General features: G+C 53.9%; 1 protein-coding gene across 8 annotated transcripts in view; it reads left to right on the top strand.

The window, feature by feature from the left end:
- The first annotated feature begins 5,795 nt into the window (after window positions 1–5,795).
- The window catches only part of TLE3 (TLE family member 3, transcriptional corepressor), a 48,065-nt gene continuing 39,397 nt past the window's right edge, over window positions 5,796–14,463 (top strand). For 4 of the 8 annotated variants that reach the window (XM_019735971.2, XM_019735969.2, XM_019735970.2 and 1 more), the window contains exons 1-4: window positions 5,796–6,860; window positions 7,398–7,498; window positions 8,003–8,066; window positions 9,047–9,091. In XM_019735971.2, the coding sequence (XP_019591530.2) occupies window positions 6,837–6,860; window positions 7,398–7,498; window positions 8,003–8,066; window positions 9,047–9,091 (234 nt within the window). In that variant the 5' untranslated portion in view covers window positions 5,796–6,836. The remainder of the gene's footprint in view (window positions 6,861–7,397; window positions 7,499–8,002; window positions 8,067–9,046; window positions 9,092–14,463) is intronic. The other 4 variants (XM_019735975.2, XM_019735973.2, XM_019735974.2 and 1 more) reach the window with 1 other exon arrangement.

The following is a 14,463-nucleotide window of genomic DNA, read 5'->3' as shown; positions in this document are numbered from 1 at the left end:
AGTAGTTTTCTATAAATTCTCGTCAGGTAAGCAATTAGGTACCACTATGCCCATTTTACAAATGTGGAAACCAAGCCCCTGAGAGTTTCTTGCAGGTCCTTAAGCCTCCTGATACCCAGGCTGGGGGTGCTACACAGTACTGAGACATGGATTCCTCTCTCCTGAACTTAGGAGCCCTCAGACACAGATTTCACTGGACTCTGAAATAGAAGTGAGGATGAGGGCAGCAAGCTCTTAGCTCCTTTCCTCTGGGAGCAAAAATACCTGTCAGGTGGCAAAAATGCAGAAAGGACCTAAGGAAGCAAGTGGAGGGAAAGGGAACGGTGTCTGTTAGAAGTATTTGCTCACTCTGGTCCCTCTGCCCACTGGAACTTCTGTCCAGTCTTCTGGGCTGAGTTCGAGATCTGCCCTTCCAGGAAATCCTCTGAGAATTCCCGCTCCCCGACCTCACCACTCTTGTTCTCCCTCAGAACCAGACTACTTGATTGTTGTGGCTTGTCTTCTCAGAAAGGCCATGGGCTCCACTGCTGCCACAGGCTGATTTCTCTGCCTGTCTTCCACCCCCATTCCCACAGGGCTAGTCCTTAAATTGTCCCCCATTCTTTCCTATCCACCTCCACACACCTCAGGGGTCCTTGGGCAGTAGGGATGTCCAAGGTCATCTGAGGACCATGATAAAAAAAAAGGGGGGGGGAATTACAGAGATAGAAAGGAAGGCCTGACAACTTCGGGAAGGTGGGGAAGGAGCTCAGGGGAGGGGAGCTAGGTGTTCCTAGCTTGGTTTAGTTATGAATATATAGAATAAGGTGGGGGCTACTGTCTGGTTTATTCCCCCCAAGGGCTGGGACATTAGTCCTTCCTGTCTGCAAGCACCCAGGAAATGTGCGAGGAGTTGAATCACTCACTGGGTGGTTGCACAGCATCGTCATGGCCACATAGCTAACTGTTATTAATCACTTAATGTCCCAGGTTCTGTACTAAGTACATCGCAGGCATTATCTCCATCAATCCTCGGAACAAACCTCTGAGGTGGACTCGATTGTTATCTCTACTCTACAGATGAGGAAATGGAGGCTTAGCAAGATTAAATAAGTCCCCCAAGGTCACATAAGTTAGGACAGCCAGATAATTGGAAGAGAGGTTGGGGGACTCCCTTGACCTTTCAGAGCTCCATCCCCTTCCCTGAAATGAGGTGGCTCCAGGAGAAGCTCTGTGGGGGCTCCCTCTGGGACTTTCTGGGGCCCTCCAGTGTCCAGTGGTCTGTCCTGAGGCCCTGAGCTGTATTTCCAGGAAAGCCATGGTTGTAGAGACAGTGGGGTGTGGTGGTGAAGACTCTAGAGCTGAATTGCCTAGATTCAAGTCCATCAGCCACTGAAGTGACTCCGGACAAGTCATTGCCCACTGTGTCAGTTGCCCCCTCTGTAAAATAGGGGTGATACTGATAGCACTCACTTCATTCACTGTGAGAAGATGAAGTGTGTTAACATGTGTCCAGTATTTAGAACAGCGTCTGACACAGAGTAAGCACTATGTGAGAGTTGGTTAAGTAATTAAAAATCCCCTTTCCCTCTATGGTGAGGTGCTTGCTTGTAGAGGAAGGCCTGGATAACTGGTGGGAATGGGGGTGGGTGGGTGAAGGTGCTGGGCACAACTGGTTCAGCAATGGAACCAAAGGCCAACAATCAGAGGAATCTTAGAGTCAACCAAAGGAGGGGGGAGAGGGCAAGGGAGATTTCTCTTCTCTTTGGGCAGTCTCTACCAGAAGCCTCCTAAAAACAAAGCCAGTGGAGGCTATAGGGGAAGGGACGAAACCCCACCCAAGGCACTGGGATCTCTTCCTCAAATAGGAGGCCACAGCTTAGTGGCTGACCTCAGCCAGACCCTTTAATTCCTGAGAAAGGGAAGACACATTTATTAACACTCTAACTAAAGTGTTTGACAATGATTTTTAAAGAACCAGAGGAGCTGCTTTTGGAGCTACCCACCAACCACCCTGCGGCCCAAATGAGGGGCTGGGAGCCTTCGCTCTGTAAATCCAGGCCGGGCTTTCTGTCTCACTCGGGTGAATTTTTTTTTTTTTTTATTGTGCCAGGAATTCCTCTCCCACGTGGGGTGGACTCCGAGGTACTCAATTAAGCAGCCAATGAAAAGTCAGCTCTCCGGTAGCAAATGACCCTGACACTTCTTGTAACATAAACAGTTGAAACGTTTCCAATTAGAACTGGAGACAGAGACGTTTGAACTCTTTCTCTCCACTCCCCTCCTTCTTTAAAAATAATTGTCAAGCGCTTTGGACAGGGTGTTGTATACATGTTTTTTATTTTCTTTTCTCCTTCTCGAGCATAAAAGATTTTTTTCTCCTTGTTTTTCCTGATTTGTGGGGTGGCATGGGGGAGGGGATTGAACAGTGGTGAGCATAAAGGGGTGCTGGCTTAGTTACTTACCTCTCCGCTCTTCCTGCTTGGGGCTCTGGCAGCTCGGGAGAGCTGGGAGTGACGCTGGGTGCGGAGCGACTGGGAACCAGCGGCCGGTGAGCTGGGCCAGTGACCCTACCAAAAGAGCTGGTAGTGAGTGAATGAGTGAATAAATGAATAAATGTGAATGAATGAATGCCTGTCCTTCAGCAAATGTTCACAGCGCAAGCAAAAAGGACTCTGAGATTGGCTGTCAAGTCGGTTGCCCTGGATTTGAATCCGGACACCTGTCCCGCTTGGGGCAAATTGCTGTTTCTCAGCCTCTCGTTTTTGGTCTATAAAATGGGGCTACCAGCCAGGCCACCTCCCTCGGGAGGGAGGTGAAGGTAAAGAGAGTTCCTGCCTGGGTAGCAGTATCCTGCCTTGTATGTAATAAGCGCTCTAGAACAGTTCTCACTCTTGACTGAGGGGCCACAAACACCACACGCCGCCGCGGGCTCCTCCCAGCTACCCGGCCCGGCGCTGGCGCTGGGGCTCACAGGTGAACTTGACAGGAATCTGCCCTTGTTGGAGCGTCCTGGCTCGTGGGGTCCCCGCGGACGTCGGGGTAGGAGCGACGCCCGAACCCGAGACAGCGCTGTTGTGCTCGTGGGTCCAGTCCGCGTAGACATGGCCTCGGGGCCGGAGGTCCTCCGCCGACTGCGGTCGGCAGCCGTCGGAGCCAGTCCCGAGTGAGACAGAGAGAAAGAGGCCCGACGAGGCGCCGAGTCCCGGCATCTTGAAGACATTGTGTTTAATAAATCCGGGCGAGACGCACACCCGCTCTCCCCCTCTCCTCTCGGCTCCCAAATCGAGACCTGCTGTGGGATCCCCAGTTTATAGGGTCTTAAAACCCCCTACACTTTGATTAGCGGCTTCAAAGAGTTCTCTTTAAAGTTCGCCCCCTCCCCGCCCCCACTCCTCTATTACAGGCCACCCCTCCCCCAGACTAGACTTCTAGACTTCTGGACAGCAACAAAACAATGCAAGTTTAAGGTGGGGGGGGACGACATTCAGGTTTCCTCCTTTCACGTGGGCCTTAGAAATTACCTGTTTCAGGCGTGCGCAGGAGTCGGGGAACCGTGGAGTTTGGGTGTTTTTCTTTTCTTTCTTTTTTTTTTGGGGGGGTTGTGTGTGTGTTTTTTACCTTTATTATTTAAATTGATACGTTTCATTACTAGGGAGAAAAATAAAATATTCCTTTGATACACAAAATCAAATTGATATTTAGCCTCTGCTTACTTTTTTATGCATGGCTCCTTTATACCACATGGTAGTGACAGATTGTTTGAGCTGGAAGGAAAAGCCATTCAAAGCTAATTAAGCAGCCATTCCAAGTACTATTTGCAAGCGGGAGGCTCAGAAGCCTCGGCATTTGTCAGCGCTCCCCCACCCCGCGTGGTTTTGACTGACAGCTCTGGACGCGGACTGACAGCTACCGGCAGCTCCACCAATCAGTAACGGAGAGTCCCCTTAGTGGTCTCTGATTGGTCTTTCGGGCCTTGCTTGGGGCCGGGGTTGGCGGCCCCACGTGGGAGCAAGAGCGAGAAAGGGGCGGGGCGAGTAGGAAGCGGGTGCGCCCACCCGTGACGTAAGGGGGAGGGCAGAGAAGGGGGAGGGGAAAAGGAAGCTCCGAAGAGGAGCCATTTTGTGTCTAATGAATGCTGTGGCCAGATGCTCGCATCTGTCGAGCCGGATTTCTCCCCACCCCCCCTTCGGTGCGCGCCGCACACGATTTATGTTTTTATTTAGGAAAATAAATAAATGAAGAGAGGAGCGCGGTTCGGGGCGGGAGGCCGGAGCGGGCGCGGGGAGGTTCAGCTCCTAGGCGGGCGCTCACGTGTAACTCCCTGCGCACCGGCCTCCGAGCGCCCGCTGGCTCGCAGCTCCTCATTAAGATGCACAAGCGAACTCCGGCTCCTAATGAGGGGAAAATATAGATCCGGGGGCGCGCGGCCGGCTCGCGCGCGCCCGTCGGCCCCGGGTGCGTGCGGGTTCGCGGAGACGTTGGAGCTGGACCCCGGGGCCACCTGGGCCCGCCCACCCGGAGGCACCCGCGGGGTCTGGGGCGCGGCAGCTCAGGCCTCCTAGCCGCTCGGGGGCCGCTTCCCCTTGGCCTGTCCTCCCTGACGTAACCCCGAGCGCAGGAGAGCGAAGCTGTCGGTTTGCGGGCAAACTGGCCTCCGGAGTCGAGTGGTCTGTGCGACCGCGCGGGGAGTCCCGGAGGAGCGCCGGGGGCGGGTGAGCGTCTGCGCCTCCCGGGGCGTCGAGGCTGGTTGCTGTGACACTCCACAGGCTCGCATGCTCTCCCCTCCTCAGGCGTCCGCCGACGCTATGACAGTGGCAATAGCAGGCAGAGTAAACCTGGTCGGAACTCGAAGGACCCAGCCTGCGGCAGGGCAGGGCCACCACCCCATTCCCTACTCCGCTCCCTAGACTCGGCGCGCAGTGAGGAGCTGCGACAGGGCCTCTCTGTCCCCGCCGGGAAGGAGACCCGAGTGAGGACCGCGCGAATTGAGCCGGCGGTCGGTGGGCAGCCAGGCCTTTCCATCTGCGCTGCCCCCCAAGAGTTCCCCAGACTTCTCTTCCCAGGCAGCCGCTGCACATCAAAGTCGTGTTTATTTGGCTTTCCGAAAAGAAGGACGAATGAACAAAGAAGAAACGCTGGGGGCCATGGGGTGTTGGGGGTGCGCTGGAGGAGTAAAGAAAGGGACACCCTCAGTTCCGACCAAATTTTTAAAGGTGGGAGGCAGCTTTGAGAGCCACCATTTTCTCCGTCCTAAATCTTTAATGTGAAAACATTAAAGTGACAAAGTGATTCTGTTTGTTTTATAGTATCTAATTGGGCTGCTTTGCAGACCTAATGAGATTAGAGGGAGGAATGGTTCGCCGCCACTGCAGAATAAACTGATACATTACTACCAGCCACAGGTTTTAAGGACTGTACAGCTTGTCTTTTTTCTTTTTGTTATTTCTCTCGTCTTCTCTCTTTACCCCCTCGCCAAATAATTATTTGCTAGCATATCGTGGGGGAAAAAAGAGAGGTGGAAAAAAACTCTAACAGGCCGGGACTATAATATATATCTATTTATTATATGTCTTTCGGTTAATTCCTGATCAGAGGAGCGCTGTTTTTCACTCCCATGCGAAAGTCACCAGCGGGTAGGGCCTGATTGCTACTTTTCATGCATAGTTTTAGACACAAGAGGGCATTGTGACGTCGCGTCCGGCGGCGCCCAGTCACAGGCCGAGTCCGGCGGCCCCACGTGGGAGCTCTACGCTCCCATTGGCCAGAGACGGGTGAAGCTGCCACATTATTTTGTTACTTTTCAGTCCCTATTTGGAACTGCTCTCGCGGCAGTTCAGACCTCGTGCTCGTCCCTCTCGCCTGTCTGTGTGTGGTATCCGCAGGTCCGGGGCACTTTTTTGATTTTGTGTGTGTGTGTGTGTCTGTGTGTGTGTGTGTTGGGTGTGTGTTTGGGGGGTTTGTAGTGTCGCAGAGCGGAGAGCCGGGCCGAGGGGAAAGAAGGAAGCCGCAGAGCGCCCGGGTCTCGGGCTGCGTCTCCCCTCCGGCGCTCTTCTGCCTGCGCGCTCCGGCGCCGCGCTGGAGCTGGGAGCAGCTAGGACCCCTTTGCGGAGGCTTCCTGTGCCAGCTGGAGTTAGGATACCAGGTCGGCTGATTTGCACCCACTGAACCGGAGTTTCCTCCCCAGCCCTGGGAAGGGTTGGCGGCGGCGGCGGAGGCGGCGGCAGCAGCAGTAGCAGACGGAACAGCAGGCTCTCTTCTCCGAGGGGGGGCGTCGAAGCGCCCAAGCCGGGCTTCGGCCCTTACCCTCCGGCGCTCCTGCGGCCCGAAGCCGCCACCTCGGAGCCCGCCTCCTTCCTCTTCTCACCGACAGCCGCCTTTGGGCTCGGACCCGCGCGCCACGGATGCTGGGGCTGCCCCGGCGCGCCCCCCTCCCACTTGAGTGATCGGAGGGGGCCCCGCGCTCTCCCCAGGAGGAGCCCAGGCCTCGGGACCCCGAGCCAGACCCGCGGAGGAGACGACGATGTCTGCGCAGCCCCCGGCTCTGACGCGCTCTACGCAGCCGGGGGAAGGCGGCCGGTCGCTGCCCGCGGAGCCCTAGGCGCACAAAGCCCGCGCCCGCCGCTCGGCCTCTGCGCCAGCCGACGACTTTGCCGCCCGCTCCGCGGCTCTTTGTCTCCGCTTGGGGCGGTCGCCCGACTCTGGGATTTCGCTGCGAGAGCGGGCTGGGGGGGCCGCGGGCGAGCTCTCGGTTTGCCGGCCGCCCCCCGCTCGGACTTGGCTCCCCCCTCCCCCGCACCTCCCCGGCCGCGGCTCTCGGCGCTTCCACGCTCTTGGAATCACGACCCCTCCCTGCCATGTATCCGCAAGGCAGACATCCGGTGAGTAATTGCAACTCGGTTTATTTAAGCATCTATCATGGCAGGGTAAACGAGGCAGTTTATCTGGCACCTCCATTTTGCTTGTTGCTACCTTTATGGAGTGTGTGTGTGTGTGTGTGTGTGTGTGTGTGTGTGCGCGCGCGCGCGCGCGCGCTCACACAAAGGGTATGGGGATGGGAGAGCGCCGTTGAGATAGGAGGTTCATTCCGCCCTATTGGTATGAGGGGCTGCTTGTGTCCTCCGCCCCCTCGCCTAAGTCTCCCAACTCAGACGCGTGTCTCCCCCGCCCCCATCTTACTTGGAAATGGGGGCCCCTTCGTGAAAAGGATGGGAGCCCCGGGGCCAATAAGGGAAGGATTGGGGCACCACCGCTCCCCTCCTGGGAGCTGAGAAACTTGCCAGGATGGTTCTCGGCTGTGAGGGTGGCCTCTCTGATGGGGCGGGAGGAGGCTGGGGACAGCCGCTGAGCAGCGCGGGCCGCTAGGAGTCCTGTCTGACGCCCCCGCCCCCTCCTTGTCTTTCCTTCGCGGGCTCCAGGCCCCCCATCAACCCGGGCAGCCCGGATTTAAATTCACGGTGGCTGAGTCTTGTGACAGGATCAAAGACGAATTCCAGTTCTTGCAAGCTCAATATCACAGGTAAGGCTGCTTGGGGCTGCCCCGGGGCTAGCGGGGAGGAGGCTTTCTCGCCACGGCTCCTGCCACCCCCCGCGGGGACCGAGGGGGCTCCCGACCCCGGGGCGGCGGGGCAGCCGGGCCTCCGCCTTTTGTTTCCCCTTTTCGAGCGCGGCGCCTTAACCCTTGGCTGCCCGCAACCTCCCGGCTCCCGGCTCCGCCCGCGGGGCCCCTGTGGTTTGAGGGTCCGGGTCACGGGCTACCTCACTCCGGGATCTGTGGTTCGCGAGCCAGTGTCAGGGTCACTCCCGCCCAAACCCCGGTCTCCTGCGGCCGCAATCAGTCTCCTCGCTCGGTCGCGGGAAGTTTCTAGTTGTTTCACTCCCCCTCCGCCCCGAGGCTGAGGGGTAATGGGGTTCCCAAAATGTTGTCAGGAAAGTGGCAAAGTGGCTCTCAGAGGCCCTCGAGTTGGGGCCCCGGGAGGCTGTGCAGGCCCCAGGCCTGAGCCGACTTCTCCTGCCCTCGCAGCCTCAAAGTGGAGTACGACAAGCTGGCGAACGAGAAGACGGAGATGCAGCGCCATTATGTGATGGTGAGAGGCGGCGACCCGGCGGGGCGCGGCGTGGGGCCGGGCAGACTGGAGCCGGTCCTCCCCCCACTCCCCCAGGGCCCGCGGCAGGGCAGCCCTGGGAGCGGGTGGAATCTGAGTGTGCCCTCAGCCTTCCCAGCCTCCTTCAGCTGGCCACTTGGAGGAGGGTGGGTGAGAGGAGGGGCAGAAAGAGAAACCTAAACCTCAGGCCAGCACTTATGCGCTACCTTTGTGTACCTTTAGTTTGTTATTTGAAGGTTTCCCAGAGATCTGGTTGCCCTATCTTGGCGAGTAAAACAGGGCTGGATTAGCCCACATCAGGGTTGGATAAAAATCTCCCTTGGAGCCCTCCTGGGAGTGTTTGGAAACTTTGCAGCCCTGGTATCTAGCCAGAATGGGCCATAAGCCCTCCCCCCTACTCTTTTCCTTCCCCAGACATTTCTGAGAGTGGAGGATTAAAGCCTCTACTGCCCACTCAGGGATTCCCAACTGAGAATCTTGTCAGCCCTGGGATAGTAGGTGGCCCGTCTCCCCTTCCCCCAGTGTCTGTTCTAGGGAGTTTACCTCTTGCATCTGTGAGAGGGCATGGAAGGCACTTAAGCGGCTCCCTGCCCTGCTTTCCACATAAGAGGCCTTCGACACATTGCTAAATAACTCTCAGAGGACAAGAGGGTCCCAGTGTACACAGGATTCCCTGTTGAACCCGAACCTGTATAAACAGGATATATGGCACATGCAGTGCTTGTGGGAGGGAGGGCCCACTCTTCTGACTACTGTATGTAGTATAATGTTTTGTGGAGAACAGCACTCACTCGTTGTCAGCTCTTTAAACCCTCTATCGCTGGCTTTGGGGTTTGATTTAAACTTCTTTATTAGCAAATGTATCCTAAAAGTATGATTTGACCAAAATCTTCCCAAAAGCTGACATAGGAAAATGGAGAGATTTCTGTGTTTCTGTTAATGGCAGTTCTTTTCACTTTTAGTACTATGAGATGTCCTATGGCTTGAACATTGAAATGCACAAGCAGGTAAGTGCTTTTCTCTTTAAAAATACCTCTGGTTTTTAAAAACTGATATAATAACGTGGTTTCTTATGGCTCCTCCTGTTTGAAAATGAACCTAGTTCTTCTGTTGCTCCTACTTCTCCTTGAAGAGTGAATGGATCCAGTCCATGAAATGCAGGGTCTGAGGCTTTGCTAATTTCTCGGATGTTGAGCTTTCAGCATTCAAGCTTCTGAAATTTGTCCTGGTCTGAGATCTTGGTGGAGGATAGAGGAGCAAAGGGGAAAATTGTACCTTCAGGGTCTGCTTTAGAGGTTCTTGAAACCCAGAGGTGACTGGCTGCTTTTATTTGTTTTAATGTAGAATTCTCAAGGGGAAATGCAGGGTGTGTGTGTGTGTACATGCAAAAATGTGATGTTCTGCCTTGATAAGATTAAACTTCAAGAGTCTTAAAAGCCAGGCTGAGCTGTCAAAACTTAAGGGAACAAGTCACTAGCCGCTTAAAAATATAAAGCTAGAATGAAACAGAACCCTAGTGCCTTGCATTTATGAGGGAGCTTTCTCATCTCTTTCTTAATTTGAAAGTATCCACGTTCCCATTTTACAGAGAAGGAAGGTGAACGGCAGAGATGAAGTAACTTGCCCTGGGGCACCCTGGCCCTGACTTTTGAGATGGCTGGGAGTTGAGCTTACCTTTGAAATCCTGAAGTCAAACCAGTCTAGCTAGTGTGGTGTTGCCTGATGGATATGTAAACTACCTCATATTGTCACTCTTTTAATAACAGTATACCTCAAACTGAGCAAATACAAACACCCTTTATCTGGGTGCATATCAGTAAGTAGTCCCCGGTGCTAGGCTGGGCTGTGGGAGAGGCCTGTTTGTGTATTTGTGTTCTGAGGAGAGGCTGCCTATAATTTAGCTTGGCCAGGATTAGAGTTGGCACGTATAAAGGGAGTATAAATGGTGTAGGCCTGTTGTTCTTTTTAACAATTGGTGTTCTTGAAATCTCAGAAGGCTGTTGACTCATGCTAGCCTTTGGTGACCGTGACTTGAATGGATTTTCTGCTGTAAATTAACAGTCGTTTACAAGGTTTCAATTTTGCTCTTTCAGGGGGCAGGACCCACGGCAGGTGAAAAGGGCAGGTGACCTCTGGAATGCTCTCAGATTCCTGGAATCTGCCCGCTCCAGTGGCTTATATAGAGCCTATGAATCTGTAGTTTCCTTTCCCCTCCTGGAGGGAGCCCCCATGTTGGGTGAAGGGCGGCCAGAAAGGGGTCTGAGTGTACTGAACAAGGTGGGAAGCCAACTTGTTGCTTCCTGAGGGATTAGTTCTTTAGGGATGTACTTGAAGGATACCAAGATTTTACTTCTTGACCCACAGAAATCATAAACACATACCGCTTTGCATGTCAAGATGTTTTTCTTTGGGAGAATGGTTCTGCCCAACTTTAGGTGGGACTAACTGGGTTTGACTGGTGCAGTAAGAATGCACGAAGTGGAACTGGGGTCCCAGGTGTTCAAGGACCTTGGGGTGTTATGCAAGGTGCCACCGCCTCCCTTTCTCCACCCCCCCCTTTTTTTCTCAACGCTTAGTATCTTGGGTGTGTTTAAAGAGGGTAATTGCACCCAGGTTTAAAATTTATAGCAGCAGTTATTCCAAGAGCTTCGTAATTAAGGTGTAATATGTCGTTGCATGTTGAGGTCTGAATGGGTGGTGTTTCTCCCCGGGTCTGTGAGTGGATGGGTCTTTGGCACAAGAATCCACCTTGGCTGGAGGAGCAAAGCTATTCCCAGAATCCTGAGGACACTGAACTCATGAAGAGTTAACCATCTTAGCGCCTTTGGTGGTGGCGTTTGCATAAAGAGCAGCTGTGTGCATCTGGGGCTTCTGGCCATTCCCCAGTCAGGGTTCTTAGGGGGAGGATGCCTGAGGTTTGGCTACATCTTCTCATGTAATCCTCTCAGCTGCCAGAGGCTGATAGATGGATTCTCTGTCCCTTTTTTTATGGGCGAGGAAACGGAGGCTTCAGGGGCACCAAGAGAGCAGAGCTGGGACTCAAATCCAGGCCTTTGGATTCCCAGCCTGGGCGCTTCACCCTCCTTGCCTGCCCTGTGCCTTTCAGCCGCAGTTCCCATTTGCTTCCCAGCATGCTGTGCCTGGGAAGAGTTTATGGCAGTCTCTGAGTTGGGTGAAATCACCCTGTGGCTGTGTAGGAACAAAGGCGTGCAACCTTGACCTAATGGGGCTGGCCACTCCCTCAGCTTGCGAGCTTTTTGCAGAAGAAAACCCAGCCACTAATTGTAGTGTGGGTCTTGGGTGCATTTGGCGGGTGGTGGTTAGGCCTGAGCAAACAAGTTTATCAGCTGACCTGTTTAGCGGTTGACTGGTGTTTTATCTGCACACACAATCGAGTGACTGGAGTGTTTGAATTATTCATGCAGTGTCCTGCCCTCTAGACTTGACTGTTCGTGTGATTACATCTGCCTGGAACAAACAGGCTGGATTCTTCATTTTTAAGCTCGGGTGGGGGTGGGGACTGTCTGTACTTTTTTGTATAATAGATGATCTCCAGAGCTAGCACCTTGGGAAGCGTGGCCCGTCCTCAGTCTCAGTCTGCTCTCACACACACCACACCTTACCACCACCACCAGGGGAAATGCCTATTAGTTGGGAACCACAGGTTCTGCCAAATGGGCTTGAGTATTGACAGAGGGCAGCTGATGAGGTGCGTCCAGCCCATTTTTATTTTACTGAGAGGTTAAACTCACTGTGGCTGGCTTCTCTCTTGGCTGTTTCTCTGTCTCCTCATTCTTTTTTCAAGCTGTCAAACCCCAGAGAAGTAATAAATGGTCTCGACCTCCTCCCCTGCCTCCCTCCCTAATTATGGTAAAGCAAAGATTACAGAATACAGGCTTGGCCCGAGACTTCAGGAGGTCACTCACCTCCTCTAAGCCCTTGCTTCCAGGCAGAATGTCAAGGGTGATTCAGCGAGGCCAGGGAGGCGGTGATGGCCGACCAGCTCATCAGTTCCCATCTTGTTTCTGCAGAGGATTTGCAGTGTCAGCCACAAATCACAAAGCCGATTAGAAACAAGCACGCCGGAGCCACTGTTGTGCTTTGGGTTGGAGGCCCTGACGCCGGGAGACACTGGGTCAGGCCACTTTTCACACCTTCCGCCCATGAGTGGTGAAGGTTTGAAAGAGGACGTGAGGCATTTTGAGTTGGTGGCAGCCTCATGCCAACACTGAACGGTCACACTTTCTTGGAAACCAAACAACCTTTCCTCTCAGTTTCCTTTGCCATCCTGGAACTGGGAGAGCCCTGTGCCTTCTCATCCAAACCTTTCAAGTTACAGATAAGGAAACTGAGGCCCAGAAGGCAGGGAGCTGATGCATCCAGACACGTCCAGTTGCTTGTTAGTGATAGGGCTGCTGCTGCAGCCTTTTCTCCCAGCCCAGGTCTCCAGCAAGACTCAAGAAATGAAGAGTGCTCCTGTACTAATAGCACTCTGTGTCTTTAATTACCATGGATTCTGCCTGTGCCGTTATCTCCAGAGGCTAGGGCTACAAACCTGTCTATACCAAAGTCCAAAGTACCCCCACTTCGGCTTGTAAAACCCTATCAGCTAAACCTTCTTTGCCCAGGGTCCTCTTCCGAATTGCCAGTCATTTGTACAATTAATGATTTGAGGTGCGTAATACACGGAATGCGTAACAAGCAATCCCAGAGGTAAGGTTCACGGGTGAGGTAAAGGAGTAAAACCTGTGAACTTTTTACTCGGATACCGCCAGCCATGAGGGTGGCCGTGAACACAGGGCTGCGGGAGAGATGGGACTTCGCCATGTGTCACCTCCTCTCTCTGGGTCCTCTCACCTGAGTAATAAGGGTTTTGGGCTGCAAGATCTCTAGGTAGGACTGCTTGAAGTTCTGTAACCTTCTTGAAGGTGTGGGTGGCCCCAGCGAGCCAGCAGGTGGCGAGGTTACAGAGACCCTGCCCAGGCGTTGAGTCTGTTGTGGTAGGGAGAAGGTGGCACTGCTCTCAGCGTGGAAGGGGACACGGAGCCTCATACATAGGGCTGTGCCTATTTGTGTGGCATCTGCGTTGAGCTTAGAAGAAATCCGATAAGCATTTTTTGGCCGGAGTGCTGGCATCTAAGAAGCTGTCTGCACCCTGGTTTCCGTCTGACTTTTCCTGCCTTGCTGCTCTTCCCTGGAACAGTCTCTGGTAGTCACACAGGTTCTGTCACTGCACTGTGTCCCTGCCTCACTCGGCCTTGGCCTCTGCTGGTCTCAGAGCTCCCTTCACCCTGTCCTGTCCATGTGTGAGGAGGCCTCTCACCCTTCCCGACCGCCTCCCCACCAGCCTCCTCTGGCCCCGTTCCTTGTTGCCCAGGGCGTTGTACAAGCTGGGGGTGTGGTGCTTCTCTGGGTCTTTTTCTTACGTATTTATTTGATCATTCAAATGACCTGGGAGATGGGCAAATGCTTCCTTGTCCTCACGTTACCCATCAAGGGAGCTGCCTGGGTGGGAACCTGGCTTCTAATTGAAGCCTCTTTCCAGGGACTCGGGACCCGGAGGCTCCCGAGGGCGCAGAGCTCTTCTCCCTCTCTCTGGATTCCTCCCTCTTCACCTTGTATCGAAGGATTTCGTCTGTGTCACAGGCCCTTTGTTTCCTTGTTGTTGTAGGAGTGAGTCAGTCAAGGAATGAATTTCCTTTTTTCTTCCTGCGCAGGACAGTGTTTTTCTGTCCCATTTGCTGTACAAAATCCTGGGACACCAGGAGCAAAACGGTGATGAAGGCCGACCCTCAGCGTGTTTTCCTTTCCGATCTCACACTTCAGTATCTAGTCTGTGTAGTTGTGGAGGAAGGCCCTCTGTGTAGGTCTCTTCTGTGTACTTAACACATAGTAGGTGCTCAGTGAACATGCCGGTTGTGCTTTCCTCAGAGGGTGGGATTCTGATTCCCTGAGCCCTGCGAGCAGGAAGGAGGGTGTTACTTGTGGGCTGGCCGCTGGCTCTGCTCTGCCGGCTTCCTCCTACAGCTCAGCATCCAGTTTCTTCATCAGTCAAATGAGGGGGTTGGCTTCATTCCCAAAACGGTGATTAGGGGCCCAGGATGTGCTGGGTGTGGGCTGGGGCTGGTGCATGAGACACCCTTTCCTCCACTGGGGAGTTGGGCATCTAAATAAGTCATTGCAATGCAGTGAGGTAAGTGCTACTATGGCCGAGTGACACAGGAGGAGGGGCACTTAGGACAGAACAGAATGGCTTATTCTTCCTGGGAAAGGGGAGTCGCGTAGGAGAAGCCTGCACCCAAGGGCTGTTACTTGAGCCGTATCTTGGAGGGCAGGGGTTTGTGAGGCAGAAGCCGACACTGGAGGCTCCTCCAGGGGT

This window comes from Rhinolophus sinicus, linkage group LG03 (genome assembly GCF_036562045.2).
Source record: "Rhinolophus sinicus isolate RSC01 linkage group LG03, ASM3656204v1, whole genome shotgun sequence".
In the NCBI taxonomy this organism is placed as follows: domain Eukaryota; kingdom Metazoa; phylum Chordata; class Mammalia; order Chiroptera; family Rhinolophidae; genus Rhinolophus; species Rhinolophus sinicus.
This window is presented reverse-complemented; position numbering and strand designations above follow the sequence as displayed.